Source organism: Camellia sinensis, chromosome 7, assembly GCF_055761805.1.
Source record: "Camellia sinensis isolate YWXY chromosome 7, ASM5576180v1, whole genome shotgun sequence".
NCBI lineage: Eukaryota > Viridiplantae > Streptophyta > Magnoliopsida > Ericales > Theaceae > Camellia > Camellia sinensis.
In genome coordinates this window covers 9,760,555-9,775,683 of record NC_138967.1, presented here as the reverse complement: position 1 = coordinate 9,775,683, position 15,129 = coordinate 9,760,555, and the positions used below count along the sequence as shown (strand labels likewise).

At 33.6% G+C, this 15,129-nt stretch overlaps 2 protein-coding genes across 2 annotated transcripts; one reads left to right on the top strand and one right to left on the bottom strand.

Moving 5' to 3' along the window:
* The first annotated feature begins 1,234 nt into the window (after positions 1-1,234).
* Positions 1,235-6,972, top strand: LOC114264870 (tubby-like F-box protein 3). Its single transcript, XM_082881604.1, has 6 exons — positions 1,235-2,199; positions 3,491-3,578; positions 3,809-3,938; positions 4,046-4,225; positions 5,494-5,978; positions 6,671-6,972. Exons 1-5 carry the CDS (start codon positions 1,855-1,857, stop codon positions 5,966-5,968), a joined length of 1,218 nt encoding a protein of 405 aa, XP_082737730.1. The 5' UTR covers positions 1,235-1,854; the 3' UTR covers positions 5,969-5,978; positions 6,671-6,972.
* Positions 6,973-7,517: 545 nt separating this feature from the next.
* LOC114264869 (inactive beta-amylase 9) lies at positions 7,518-14,219 on the bottom strand. The gene is made up of 3 exons (XM_028205585.2): positions 13,550-14,219; positions 9,126-9,608; positions 7,518-8,588 (listed from the first exon to the last, which is right to left on the bottom strand). The coding sequence occupies exons 1-3, from the start codon at positions 13,802-13,804 to the stop codon at positions 7,695-7,697; spliced, it is 1,632 nt and encodes a 543-aa protein (XP_028061386.2). The 5' UTR covers positions 13,805-14,219; the 3' UTR covers positions 7,518-7,694.
* Positions 14,220-15,129: the final 910 nt, after the last annotated feature.

Here is a 15,129-nt window from a genome sequence, read left to right as displayed (position 1 = left end):
TCGTAGGAGTTTTGGTATAATTTGTTTTGACCGGCCACACATAGGTACATCAAACCACTAGAAAAATCCATATCCTCTCCCATTGAGCTCATATTTGTCGCAGCACAAGAATCGTCTTCCCGGGTTCAAGCTTGTCCAAGGTGTCTTCATCATAGCAGCTCTGTCACATGAGCAATGCGTTGCATCCATTGGTACACTGTTCTTCCTCTTTCTACTCTCATTTCTCTTTCTTTTTCTCTTATTTGTCTTCTTGATGCTCTGTTTTTTTTTTTTCATACATAGCCATGTATATATATATATATATATATATATGTGGGTATATATTAGAGGACTGGCGAGAAGATTCCCTTCAGTTTTATTTGTGTGTAAAATGTCTCTTTTGCCCTCCACGAACACTATTCCGTTAATGATTTGGACGACAGACACAAATTGAACTTGACAGACACAAATTATTAAAGTTTAGGGACAAAAGAAACACAAGCAATAGTTAAAGGACCAAATGGAAAAAATGTGTATAGTTTAGGGGGTAAAAGTGTAATTTACTCTAATGTAAAAAAGACTAAGGCTCTGTTTGGAAGAGTTTTGAAAATATAATTATATATTTTGATTTGCACGTGGTGTTTGGTTACAGTTTTCAAAAATTAATTCCACATTCACTTTTGAGAACTCTTTCCAAAGTGAGAAAATTTGGGCTAATCGGTCGTCTCCCGGACGTCCGACCGATTGACTGGAATAGTGTAATTTAAAAAAAAAAATTAATTTTTTTTTAACAATTGGTACTTGTTATTTTTTTATATTTTAAATAAAAAAAAATTCTGAATTTTAAAGTTTTTTTATGAGTTTTGAATAAAATTTTGAGTTGCGTGTTTGGTTATGAGTTATAAATTTTTGTATCAAATATCATATATTACATAAAAAATTTCTCACTCAATTTAAAACTTTTTTACCAAATAAATATTTTTACATTCAAATCATAATTTCAAAACTTACAAATTTAAAATATAACTCTTACGCTTAAATTATATTTAAAAAATTCTATCCCAATAATTTACAGCAATGATAGAGGACCCGAATTTTCCAGGCTCAAATGGCTCGAATTGACCAAAATAACGTCGTTTTGGATACAAAACAACACAAAACGACATCATTTTGATCAATTCAAACCATTTGAACCGCGAATATTACGCCACCAAATATTTTTCAATAATTTAAGACAACTAAGTAGATAATTATTATGCATAGATGTGTTTAGCCACAGACAGTCTCATCGATCTCTAGCCCCACTGTCCCACGACAGCACACAGATTCTCTCTCTCATTGTTTCTCTCTCATGAAATACATACAAACCTCCCTCATCTTACCACAAATCATCACATCAACATCACGTACTAGCTAGATATCTATCTAATCTCACACCCCCTCACCCTCCGTGTCCCCACCCACAAAAATCTTCCCGGAAAATTCCAGAGTATCGTAAGCACTACTCTTATCTCAATTCACAGTGTTTAGATCCATACAAAGAGCCTCAAATCAGCCTCTCTATTCATCTTTCTAAACCTAACGTTTAAAGCAAGCTTGAAATTTTATGCGTAGATATATAATTTCAGCTGTGTGTCTCAATTTCTGCATAAACTTGAATTAAATGCTCTAATTTCGGTTTGTTCATTGCAAATTGGGATGAATCTTCGTTATAAAAAGTTTATATATGAAGTTTTTTGACCTTGAATTGTGTGCCTATATATATATATATATTTGAGCTCTGTGTGTTTCAATTTATAGTTTACAATTTTTCTTCGATTTGTTTTTATTGCAAATTGGGGCAAATCTTCGTTATTTTGGGGGTTTGATAATTAGATGTCAGACATTGGAGGAGTTTCGAGAAGAAGTTTGGATATGAAGTTTTTGAAATTGAGGTCACGACGCGTGGTTCAGGATTGTACGGTGGCTATGGCGGCGTCGCCGCCGGAGGAGGCGGGGGAGATTGATGATGGTTTGAGGCAGAGTTGTTGGGTTAATATGCCTCAAGAACTGATGAGGGAGGTGTTGATGAGGATGGAGGCGGCGGAGAGTTGTTGGCCGATGAGGAGGAATGTGGTTGCCTGTGCCGGAGTTTGCCGGAGTTGGAGGGAGATCATGAAGGAGATTGTGGGGACTCCTGAGGTTTCTGGGAAACTGACTTTTCCGATTTCAGTCAAGCAGGTATGATTCTTTATTTTCTTTTTTTAGTTTTTACAAATTTATTGTTTTGAGTGTGTTGATTTGGTGTTTAATTTGGCTTTTTCTATGAATATTTTAGTGTTTTTGACTGGTGTTTGCTTTGTTTCAAAATAAATTTGAGAATTATGAGTTGTGAATAGAATTTGTGGATTTTATAATGATAATGGGAACTATTGTATGATAAAGGTGAATCAGGGTAGTAGTGTATGGATGAGATTGATTTAGTTGGAGTGAGACTGCAGAGTGAAATATTGAAAACCCACGTGATGTATGTATTAATTTCCTTCCAGCTGTCAATCAGTAAAGTGGAGGTGTTTAGGTGGTTCTTGTGGGAGATTCACCTCGAATGATTTGATGTTGTGTAGATGAGTTTTATGAGTCTGGATATGAATGAACTATGAGTTGTCCCTAATTGTGTCTTCTAGGCCTTGAAAAAACTTGTGATGATGAAAAGGGTTGTACCGGAAAATCCCCAATTTTCATGCTAATGTTTATCGATCAAATATATTTGTGAAATATGGTAGGCGTAACACCAATTGAAAAGACAATTTGAGAGAGAGAACGTGCTAAGATGGTTTGATTGTGTACTACGAAGACTTTGCTACAACAGTAAAGAAGAGTGATCCGACAATGGGAAATATTGAGGAAGAAGACAACCTAAGCTTACGTGAGATGAGTGATGTACTCACCATAAATGGAAATATTAAGAGAGAAGAAGTCTTAAACTGACATGGTATACGGTAGGAAAAAAAAATATGAATTATATTTGAGTGAACTGAATGTATAGGCCTTGACAGAGTTGAATGGGAAGAAGGATTTATATAATCGACTCCATTTGATTGAGATACTAGACTTAGTTTGGCTATGTTTAGAGAACTTTCTCAGTGATCTCCAGTAAAGTTGGCATTGCACGGGTCCTGCTTTAACTTTAATGTTTTAAAACAATTTAATCATTACCTTTTCTTAATTTGTGTTGATTGTGTCATTGTTTTCCTTGAAGCCATCGTCCTCCTATCATCTAACCAATTCTATAAAAGTCTTGGGGTCCTCAGAAATTTAGCTGTGCTTGAGGTGCTATGAAGTAAAAATGGTTGAATCATATAGTAATAAGCTAATGAGATGTAAATTTAATTTCGCTGCAAGTGATTCATTTTTATTTTATATTTTTAAATTCCTATGAGCTTTGTAGTTAAGGTATTCAGCATCAACTAAATGTTTTTGTTTTCAAATTCCACACTCATGTATGCTTATAATTGCTAACTATTATTTGCAGCCTGGTCCTAGAGACTCTCTCCTTCAATGCTTTATAAAAAGGAATCGATCAACACAAACATATCATCTTTACCTTAATTTAACTCGAGGTGAACATATTATCTTTGTCACTGGGTAGCTGCACTGCTCTGACTTTTATTTATTTATTTAAATGGGCTTGTTTTGCTAGACGATTCGCTTAATTTCTGTATTCTCTTTTCTAAAATTTTTGAATGGAACCTTTGGACGACAAAGGCCCTATTTGCCATTGCCTCCTTGCCCTGCAAACATTCACTTCTGTTTTTTTTTTTTTTTTGAATTTTGTCTATCCTTGTGGCAGCATTGGCTGACAATGGAAAGTTTATTCTCGCTGCTCGTAAGGTTAGGCACCCCACCTGCACAGACTACAACATCTCTCTGCATGCTGACAATATGTCGAGGGGGAGTAGCAAATATATTGGGAAATTAAAGTATGTTCTAAGATCTACATGGCTTGTGAAATATTTGGTTTTTTTTATTTTTTCTTTTATGTGGGCTACAATAATACTGTTCCTTTTTTCTTTTTTCTGTTTAAAAGATCAAATTTTCTAGGAACCAAGTTCGTAATATATGATGGTCTGCCACCTCATGCCGGAGCCAAAACAATGAAGAGTAGTTCCACTAGGCTAGTGGGCTCAAAACAAGTTTCACCCAGAGTTCCTGCTGGCAACTATCCAGTAGCTCATATCTCATATGAGTTGAATGTGTTGGGATCCAGGTAACAAGGCTTATGTGACTACTCATAGATTTTGCATCAAAACAATGAATTATCTATGTTAAACCTAGTGTGTGCAAAGATTAGGTTACAAATTTAAAAATCAATAAAAATGATGTAAAAAAAATATTGATGAGACTACTCATTTTTTTTTTTGGGAATCCTTAGGGGAGAACTGTAGGTGGTAAATAGTTAAATTGTTTTTGAGTTACTTTCCCCACCTTTAAAGTACATTCTGGCAAGTAGGGGTGGGCATCGTGTCGTGTTGGTGTTGTGTCATTTTGGGTTCATATCAAAATTACCTCAACACTAACCCAACCCATTTGTTTTCTGTGTTATTATGTTGTGTCGTTTCAGTCAGTGCCAGTTTGGATACTGTTTACTTGTCATGTCAAAAAATTTCACCCATAGTTAAAAATACTAAAGTCTCGTTAGGGGTAAATTTTTTTGGCTAAAATAGCCAAAAGGGCAAAACACCCAATCACGTCTCTCTCTATTTTTTGCATGCCTTTTCGTTAAAAAAAAAAAAAAAACTAAAATAGCCTATTCCCAAACGGGACCTAAATGTATGGTAAAATTATATATATATATATATATATTTTTTCCGTAAGGTAACTTTTATGAAACAAATCTCTACTAGATAAAATGATTCATAATAATATTTGATTTCGACTCAATTCCATTTTTCCCTATTATTATGTATTTTTTACTAGATTGACTCTAAATAGTAGACAAAAGATGCATTATCTTCAATAAATAAATAAATAAATAAATAAACTTATAATTAGCCTTAAAATTCTATTTTACATACTTTTGTATGAATGGAATTACATAAGGGCTTCAAAAATGTCATGGCACCCTTGAGTGTGGGAAATAATAACATTCATACTTTTGTAATTCCATTAAAAGTATGAATGTTATTAGCCTTAAAATTCTATGTTACATACTTTTGTATGCATGGAATTACATAAGGGCTTCGAAAATGTCATGGCACCCTTAAGTGTGGGAAATAATAACATTAAAATGTATAACTAATTCTTCATTAAACAGGTTATTCGTGTAAACTTTGTATTATGTAGTTCAACACTAATGTGATTTATTTAATATTTGTGGTACCGGGTCATATCATATTCATGTACATGTTAGAAAATGGTCAACCCTAATTTGCTAAAATTGTGTACGGTTTAAATCGTGTATCATGTCATGTTAAAAATTTTCACCCTTACTAGCAAGTACTCCATTAGTTCTTATCTTTTGTTTTTAACAAACAGGGGTCCAAGAAGAATGCAATGCATGATGGATGCCATTCCTGCTTCTGCTATTGAACCTGGGGGTGTGGCTCCTACACAGACTGAATTCCCTCTTAGCAACATAGATTCCTTTCCATCACTCCCATTTTTCCGATCAAAATCAATTCGCACAGAAAACTTTCTTTGTGGAACTTCAACTGATCAAAGAAGTGGAGCACTGGCTTTGAAAAACAAGGCTCCAAGATGGCATGAGCAGCTCCAGTGCTGGTGTTTGAATTTTCATGGACGGGTAACAGTTGCTTCGGTGAAAAACTTTCAGTTGGTGGCCTCTGTAGCGGAGAATGGACAAGCAGGCCCAGAACACGAGAAGGTCATCCTCCAATTTGGGAAAGTAGGGAAAGATGTGTTTACAATGGATTACCAGTACCCACTTTCTGCATTTCAGGCATTTGCTATCTGCCTTAGCAGCTTCTACACCAAGATTGCTTGTGAATGACAAGCAAAAGGTCTGAATCTTATTATTCTATTTATGTGTGCATATTATCTTAGTGAGAATATTTACATGTTTGTATGTTAACCTTTATGTGTTGGGTAAATTTGCATATGTAGTTTGACTATAATATCTAGACTTGAATGTAATTCAAGTCTAAAAAGTTAATGAATGAAAAATGATGCCCCTCAAGGTGGCTTATCGGTCTGGTGGACTGGAAGTGAGGATTCTATTCCGCGAAGTGATTATACATCCATGTTGCATTTTGAGCAAGGGTGGTGGTGTTGAAGAAGCTAGTTCAGACTTCCTCTCTGCCATCTTGTTTTGGTGTGCACCTCTTTTGTAAGTGAAACAGTAATCAAGAGAAACCTGAGCTCCAAGCTTTTGGTTCTACTTTGAAATTGCATTGTGTATCAATCCTCAAGTCACCACCATGACCACAATCTTACTGCACACCAACAGCACCACAGCAACAATCCATTTTCTGGCATTCTATTGCCTTCGCCATCATTTGATTGCTCTCGTGTCCTTTGTATCGTAATGATAAATATCTCATTTGTTTGCTCGGCTGGTTTCCCTGAACTTGTTTGTTTGTTTTTGCCCTGATATTGAATATTGATCAAGTTATACTACTACACTGTAACTGTATATGGTGATTGCTAGATTTTCATGTTACCAACCCAATATTTTCTTTTGCTAATGGAACAGTTAATTCTGTTGGTTGCTCTGGAAAGGCGAAAGCAACAAGAGTGTTTGGTGCATGCAAACGGGGATGATATGCAAAGAAGCTGCTTGCTTGTCCAGGGGCCAGGGCTTTCATCTGCATCTTTTGTCTTGATGGCTTCAGTTGTAAATATTGTGGGAAAATGTGGGAATATAAAAAATAAAAAAAAGTTCTAAGTTATGTAAATTTTTGATTGACAAATTTGTTTTGTATATTTCTCTCGGTTTTTGTACATAACAGCTTCTCCAGTGTATCTATCCCTTGCATTTGAACTATTTCTGCAAAATTCTGTCCAAGCTTGTGGTATTACTTTTTTTAGTCGTGGAATTCTCAGATGACAAACATTGGCTATAGTTTCATTGTCTTGCTACTAAATTTTCTGCTAAACCAAAAAAACAAATTAAGACAAGAAGACAGCAAGAAAACATCAGCATCAAGTTTTGAAAGGAAAAATACTCAGCAAAACTGCCATAGGCCAACATTGTCTCTCATTTTTCAACTGTAATAGCAACCTACTCTACTTACAATCAAGTTGTAATGTCAATCTTCCGTGAATAGTCGATATTTGAGTTCAAAGAAAATGTTCATGTGACATTTGTATTTTGTAGAGAGCAACACGTGCGGCACATGGACATTTTCCGAGATGACATTGCTACTTAACCGTAAGTGCAGGAGATTATTGTAAAATGAGAAATCAGCATAGGATTTCATGTAACGTGCAATGGTACAAAATGTATTTAGCCCAATTAGAGAAGAGGGTGTGTTTGCATTTGAGTGGATCAAACACTAATGTGTGTGTGTGTGTGTGTGTGTGTGTGTGAGAGTGAGAGAGAGAGAATACAATATCTTCATTCTAAGGCAAGCATATAAGAATTGTTCATACAAATACAACTTCCACTTAAAGAGTACAAAATGCTACACTAGAGTGTATTACAGTCTCTTTTGAAATTGAACCATATGTAGATTATACTATCCTCCATACATACATGAATAAGCTTCTTAGTCTTACTAGGCAGCTTGCAAATGAAGATCTTCACCATGTTCTGAAATTACAGTTTCAACACCTTCTACCTCATCACCCGGACAATCATCCAAATGTAATTCCGGCTGATTTAGGCTCCAAACGAACTTGGTGAAGGATGGAAAATGCTCGGGTGAAAAAAAATAAGCTCCCATCCTCTGGTAAGTGAACAAGTCCACCACGTTATTTTCATCCAACGAATACTTCTTAATCTGCTTGAAACCATTAGGAGCCCTCGAAACTGATGAATTTTGGCCAGAAACCTCTACCCCGTGCTTTTTGCAAGCCGTTATAATTTGTGTAAACAATGACTCTGGACTCGAGTGAGCTTCGTGTGGCTCGTGCTCATCTGATAAGTCCATTCCGGGCAAGATCAAATTACATGAATTCCTTGCAAACGTCTCCACTACCGCTTCATAGCCATCTCTGTTGACTGTGTTGTAGAACCCAGCTACTAGTTCAGAAGGGTGGGAACGAGTTTTGTACCACGAGTGAATGAGCGGGATTTTTCCAGACACCTTCACCAGAGTGTCAGTGAAGGTCGAGGAGGCAAGAGATAAAAGGCGATCTCCATGTGATATGAGTTGGCTTGAGTACCAAGAAAGGAAGAAATCGCCATATGGTGTCTCCCATGATCCTCCGTGCTCCTTGAAAAAGTTGATCAAGTTTGGGGATTGGTCATCATCGGAGGAGGCATCATGGGGACCAGAGAGTCCCCAAAGAGGGTTTCCAAATGCTTCCGCGCATTGCTTGAGATTGCTAAGCATTTTTTTGTCATAACAGTGGAACTCTCCTACCCTGCGACTATGGTTATCAGTAGCCGGAACGTGATGAGAAGGGTACCGGAGTTCGCCATCGGGTCCTAGACCAATTGATATGCCCTGCAGAGTATGAACAAGATGCATCAAAAAAATGAACATCATAGAGACTTTTAGATTCTACAATGTAATGCTCCGTTTGTTTCAGCAAAAATGTTTTCTGAAAAAAAATTCCGTATTTTCTGTCATTTGGTACTACAAAATACGAAACTCAACAAAAAAATATTTTCTATGACCAACAAGAAGTTTATTTGAACAGAAAATGTAATTTAATTTTGAAAGGTAGAAAGCGTTTTCCTGACTAAATTCTTACCCATGCAACCACATTACACTAAAACCACTATTAATACAACCACAAGCACATTAGCTTGAGGTTACAACCAAATATAGAAAAACAATTTCCACATAAAACATTTTCTGTAAAAAATGTCTCCAGCACCACCACTAGTATTATTCACCCAAAAAACCCAACACTACTAATACGAGTTACAACCACAAACACAGTAGTTTCAAGGTTGCAATGAATTATAAGTAAAAACTTTTTTTATGAAAAATATTTTCTGTCAAAACAAATAGAGCGTTTGATTCAAAGTTCCTTACTGTGATGGTGGAACCCAAGAAAGGAGCGAACGAAGACTTGAAGCACTCGCAAAATTTGCTATACACTTGGATTGGAGTCTTCCCATCAAGAACAGGAAGATCATCCACAGCCAATGACAGACAATCTCTGTACTGCTTCCCTAACCGATCCGTGTAGAAAATACTTAGCTCAGATTTTCCTATCCGAGATACCCATTTGGGGAGAGGAATTTTGGGTTCTCCTGATGCATGGAAGCAGAGCGAAACGTGGAGTTTGAGACCCGCCTTTTCGACCATTTCTGCAAGTGCAAGGTACCCAGACCACTCATACTTTCCCATCGCTTCTTTCTCTACAATTCCCCACCAGACTGGAAGCTCAACGCCATCAACACCTAATAACTTCAAAGCCCTCAGACCGGCTGTGATTGCTCGGGCATGATTTATCGTGTTACAGTCTGAAATTGCATCAACGGGCAGCCCAACATATAATCTTATTCCATCAATCTGTAAAAATATCAAATATGATTGTTTGGTATAATCCTATTATGGATGAAGAACTGAACTACATAATCTTTGTACCTAAAAATCATGACACATTTAAACAACACATTTGTTTGGCGAATTGTTTCTGAAAATTGTTTTGAGGAAAATTTGTGAAAACAATCCATTTTTTAGAAAATGCCAAAAAATTGTTTTTGAATTTTCGAAAACTGTTTTCTTGTGCTTTCAAATTTTTCCCTGCTTTGTTTCCAAACACATGAAAATGATTAAAAAAAAAAAAAAAAAAAAAGGAAAACATTACTAGAAAGGCCTTAATATGCATATGATCTTTTGTACGCCTCACTTGTAAAATGGCACTCTCTAATTCAATTATTAACCCAATAAAGAATAGTTCCAATTTCGTGGTTTTCACTTCAATAAATTTTCAAAGGTATTGATTTGCAAAATGCTATTGGCCTAAATTTTCTACCCAAATGCTATAGGCCCAATCATTAATCCAAATTTTCACTTCAATGAATTCGCAAATTTGTGACTCCACATCATATGAAACATTTAATTATTTATTTAGGCCTCGTTTGGGAACAGGCTAATTTAGTAACTTTTTAACTATTTGGCTAAAAAGGTAGGTAAAAAAAATTTATATGTTTGGGATAACTTTTTGGCTAATTACGAAAAGATGTGCAAAAAGTAGAGAGAAAAGAGAATCTTTGACTTTTTGGTATGGGTTGTTGACTTTTTGGCTAATTTAACTTTTTGGCTAATTGGCTAAAATAGCCTCTTGCCAAATGATAAAAAATTTGATATCTCTAATATTACTTGATTGATTTTGCTAAGTGTATATATATGTATTTATGTATGTGTGTGCAATTGTACATGTATATATCTATTAGATTATTGGGCAAATTAAACTAGCAGTCCCAATAGTTTGGAATTCGTGTCACTTTAATTATTGACTTTTACATTTGATCCTAAATTATAAATCTTATTCCAAATAAGGACAATTGAAGATATCATTGCTCAATTTCAAAGGTAAAATTGTCAATTTGATAAAATATAAATTAATTTGATAAAAATAAATGTCAAAAAAAATATTTTTGAATTTAAAAAAATTATTTCTACCCACCAAAAATAAAATTATGTAAATTTAATAAATCTTTTATTTATTTATTTATTTATTTATTTTACCAAATTAATTTTTATTATGTGTTTGAATGATGATCATATAATGTGTGATTGTTAAGTTTTTAATGTATAATCAACATATTTAATATATGAAATGTTTTTAATCTTGAATTTTTTGATTTAATTAGTTTAATAAAGATATCAAAATTGTCACCATATTTGAGTTTAAATAGTCTATCCATTACATGATCATCGTTCAAACATATAATAAAAATTAATTTGATAAAAAAAATAAATGTATAAAAGATTTATCAATTTTACATAATTTTATTTTTGCTGGATAGAAATAATTTTTAAAAATTCAAAAAAAAAATTGACATATATTTTTGTCAAATTGACGATTTTACACTTAAAATTGAGTAATAATATCTTCAATTATTTTTATTTAGTATAAGATTTAAAATTCAAAATTAAATATACCATAATTAAAAAATCAAATATTAAAATGACACAAGTCACAAATTATAGACACTACTAATATAATTTACTTTAGGTTATTTTGCTAACACACACATAATTGAGCTGAGTGCTTTTAAGCTGCTAATGTAAACACAAAACACAAAAATGTTCTTATCTTTCCCTTAGCTTTCTTAGCAACCAAATAAGAGTATTGTAAAAAACATAAAAAAATAAAAGGGTAAATTACAAATAGTTTACTTAAAATACAGATTATTTTTTCTAATTTGAAAAATTACAAATATTTCATGGTTAGAATTTTTTATTTAACATAATTAATTAAAAAAATAAAATTCATAATTACTCGCTTATACAATAATAAAATTATCAAAATTATTAATTGAAATATATATTTAATATAATTAAAAATTGTTAATTAACTTGATTTATTAATAAAATGTACAATTTAAGCCTCGTTTGGAAACAGACTATTTTAATAATTTTTTGGCTTTTTATAAAAAGATATACAAAAAAGTAGAGAGATGATGTGACAATTTTTAGTAACTTTTTGACTTTTTAATTAAAATAATCACTCTCCAAATGAGGTTATGAAATTAAAAACCTCGGGATGGAACGTAATTTTCAAAAGGGGGATTTTTTTTAAGGTCCCTGATATTAAGAATTTATAGCATAAATGACACTCAATATTTTCATAATGTCTAAGGTCCTTCAACATCAATCTAGAGAAAATTCGATCCAGAGAAAATTCGGTCCAGACATCCAGAGAAATTCTCTTTATCCAGAGAAAATTCAGATAGTCCAGAAAAAATTTAGACATCCAGAGAAAATTCAGATAGTTCAGAGAAAATTCACAAAATCCAAGAAACTCTGCATCATCATGCATTTTATATGTTCTCTTACAAATATCTTTTCATGAAGAGTTGCTATCAAAATTCTGTTTGTTAATCCTAGTGCTCTTTGTAGATCAAGTCCAACAAGATGAGGTGGTTGACAGTAAGATCTTGCAATACCCTAGCATAGACAAGAAAGAAAAGAAGTCATTCCCTAGACTTCCAGAGAAAATTCAACTTCAAAGAGAAAATTAGTCCAGAGAAATTCTGGGAAGAATTTCTCTGGACTTTCCAATTTCTCTAACATTCCCTAGATTCCCACTGTAAATTTCTCTGGCCTTCCATTCTCTCCAGAGAAATTTTCATTCTCTCCAGAGAAATTGTAATGTGTTTCATCTTGTTTGAATATGCTATATTGTTGATATTGATTCAGAAATTCTACAATTGTTTGGGAAATTCCTATCATTTTTTTTGAATGAATTCAATAAATTTTTGTTGTACTTATCTACAAATTTTCCAGGGTATATCTATCCTTACCTAATTCCAAATTTCTCTGGACTTCTTTTCAAATTTATCTGGACTTCCCACTGTCCAGAGAAATTCTCGCCAAATTTCTCTGGATTTCCCACTGTAATTTCTTTGGACAAAGTAAGTTCAAGTATCATCTTACCCTAAACTCTCTCTCACTCTCTAATATTTTTTCTTTGGATATATGGTTGTAGAAGAAGCTTCTGATTCTCCAAATTTCTCATAGCCATTATTGGTCATTCAAAATCAAAGAATTTCTCTAGTTACCTACCAGGAAATATTTATTGGTTATCTAAACTTCTTTATTATTGGTCATTCAAAATCAAACCAAACCAGAGAAATTTGGGCTACCTAGAAACAAAAAAAAATCATAATTTTCTCTGTGTTTTGAACAAATTAGAGAAAATTGTAATTGTTTTTCTCTATGATTATTTTTCTAAGAAACATTTTATCAAACAAGTTAGCTTCAAAGCTCATAGCTATATGTTTTACAATTCTAAAAAGAGTTTTGTCAAACCAAATCTCAATCGAAAGAGTCCATAGCTTGTTTCTCTGCAAATCAGCTCCATGGCATCAAGAGAGGAGGATACACGAACATGATTACAGAGAGCTGTACACGGGCTCTCTCTCTCGGCTTAGAGAGAGAAAGGAGAGAGTACACAGCAAGGAGAGACCCACACACCTAGACCATGCATGAGGGACGGGATAGAGAGGGCAACACAAAGAACGACCAGCTTCTCTCTCTATAATGGAGACATGCATACGGCAGACCAGCTTGTTGCTCGGACTCAGGACAACGTGGATGGAGAGGGGATGGGGTGAAGGACCTTAGACTACAAAAGAACAGATTGTGGACTTAATCCATTACTAAAAGTTTGATAGGGACCTTAGACCGATTTTCCCTTTTCAAAATCACAGAGTGATTTGTATTTTAATTAAATCTTAATATATTTTTAATTTACCCAAAATGAAAAGAGGAAAGCTTACTGGCTTGGATCCAGTACGGGACGTCGTTGTGTTGCTGGAAACTTGGTCAGAAACGAGCGGCTCCGATTGGGCAACAGCCTTGAGTGTGAGTCGAATCGGAGATTTTGTAGACCATCCGTTGGTTTGATCAAAACGTAGGTTTGACTTCCGAGAGAAGATCAGAGGGCTCAAATTAGTACAAAACCCTACATCTCTATGCACCGACTCGGCCCTCCATATCTTCGCCTGAGAGCTCGCGATCACCGAAACCTCCATTGATTTATATGTTATATATATACCCTTCAAAATTCGAACTATTTACGAATCAAAATCGAAGAACAAAGCCAGAATTAGGCGATTAAAGACAGATAAATGGAGAGAAATTAAGGGGGAAAAAATGGGCTTTGTGTGTTTTGAATTGGATTGGATTGAGAGTGCTTTTTGCGAAGTTTATATAGATATACAAATGTAGAGAGAGAGAGAGAGAGAGAGAGAGAGAGAGAGTGATGATTTGAGCTTGGTGGACCAAACAGTGAGAGTAAAAAATGTTCAAAAGTATCCTCCACGTATCACCCTTGTCAAACAAAGTTCAGCAGCCTTATCAAACAGAAAGTACGGCCGCATAAAATTTTCTCAACCTGTTTCTTCTCAAACCTTTTTTCTTTTCTTTTTTTTTTTTGTTGAGAGAATTAGCATCAAGTTTCAATATAAAAATATATATATTATTATAAAGTTTAACATTTTGATTATTAATATTATAATTTTTTTTCCTAATTTATAATTTATCTTTAAAATTTTTGCTGATATGTTATTTTCCTTTCTTTTTTGGGGAACCCCGTGAAGAGAAAAAAAATAACTAACATATACTTACATTTTAACAGTTTTTCATTTACATTTCACTATAAATACACTTGTACTTATGTATTGGTATTTTTTTTTCTCCTTCTCACACCTGCCTTTTCCCTTCTTTTTTTAACTCAACCAACCTAAATTCAATTCAATTTAAGATATTCCAAAAAAAGCTGTATTTTTATTATTATTTTTTTTGAATTATGCCAAACAAAATTTATTTTTCCGATTTATCTTGTATAGTTGAATCTAAAATGTAATTTTTTTTTTATAGAAAAATTCTATACAATTTTGAGAAAGCCAAAATAAGGACACAAAAAAAGTTCATATTTTTTTTGTTTATTATAATTTTTTTAATTTTTTGATTTTTCTCATCGAGTAGAATTAGAAGTCTCTATTTAAAAAAAAAATAAAAATTAAAAAGTCTATTAAAGCCAATAGAAAAGTCATTAAAAAGGCAAACCCCAAACACCCGCTCAATATTTATTATAAGATTTTTTTGGGAAAAAAAGAAAAAGAGCTTTTGAAACAATAGCGGTTCATAGGGTTTTCATAAGGTTTTGAGACTTGAGGTTAAACATAAAAATGCGACATTGTTTTTTTAAGTTCAAAAAAAAAAAAAAAAAATTCCTACGCCTCAAGCAATTGGTTAAGTAGCTTAATTGTTGAGCCACTCATGTCTTGAAAGAGTTACCTTTTTTGATAATTTTTTAGTTGTTTGTAAAAATTAAAAATGCTAATGTATTTTTAAA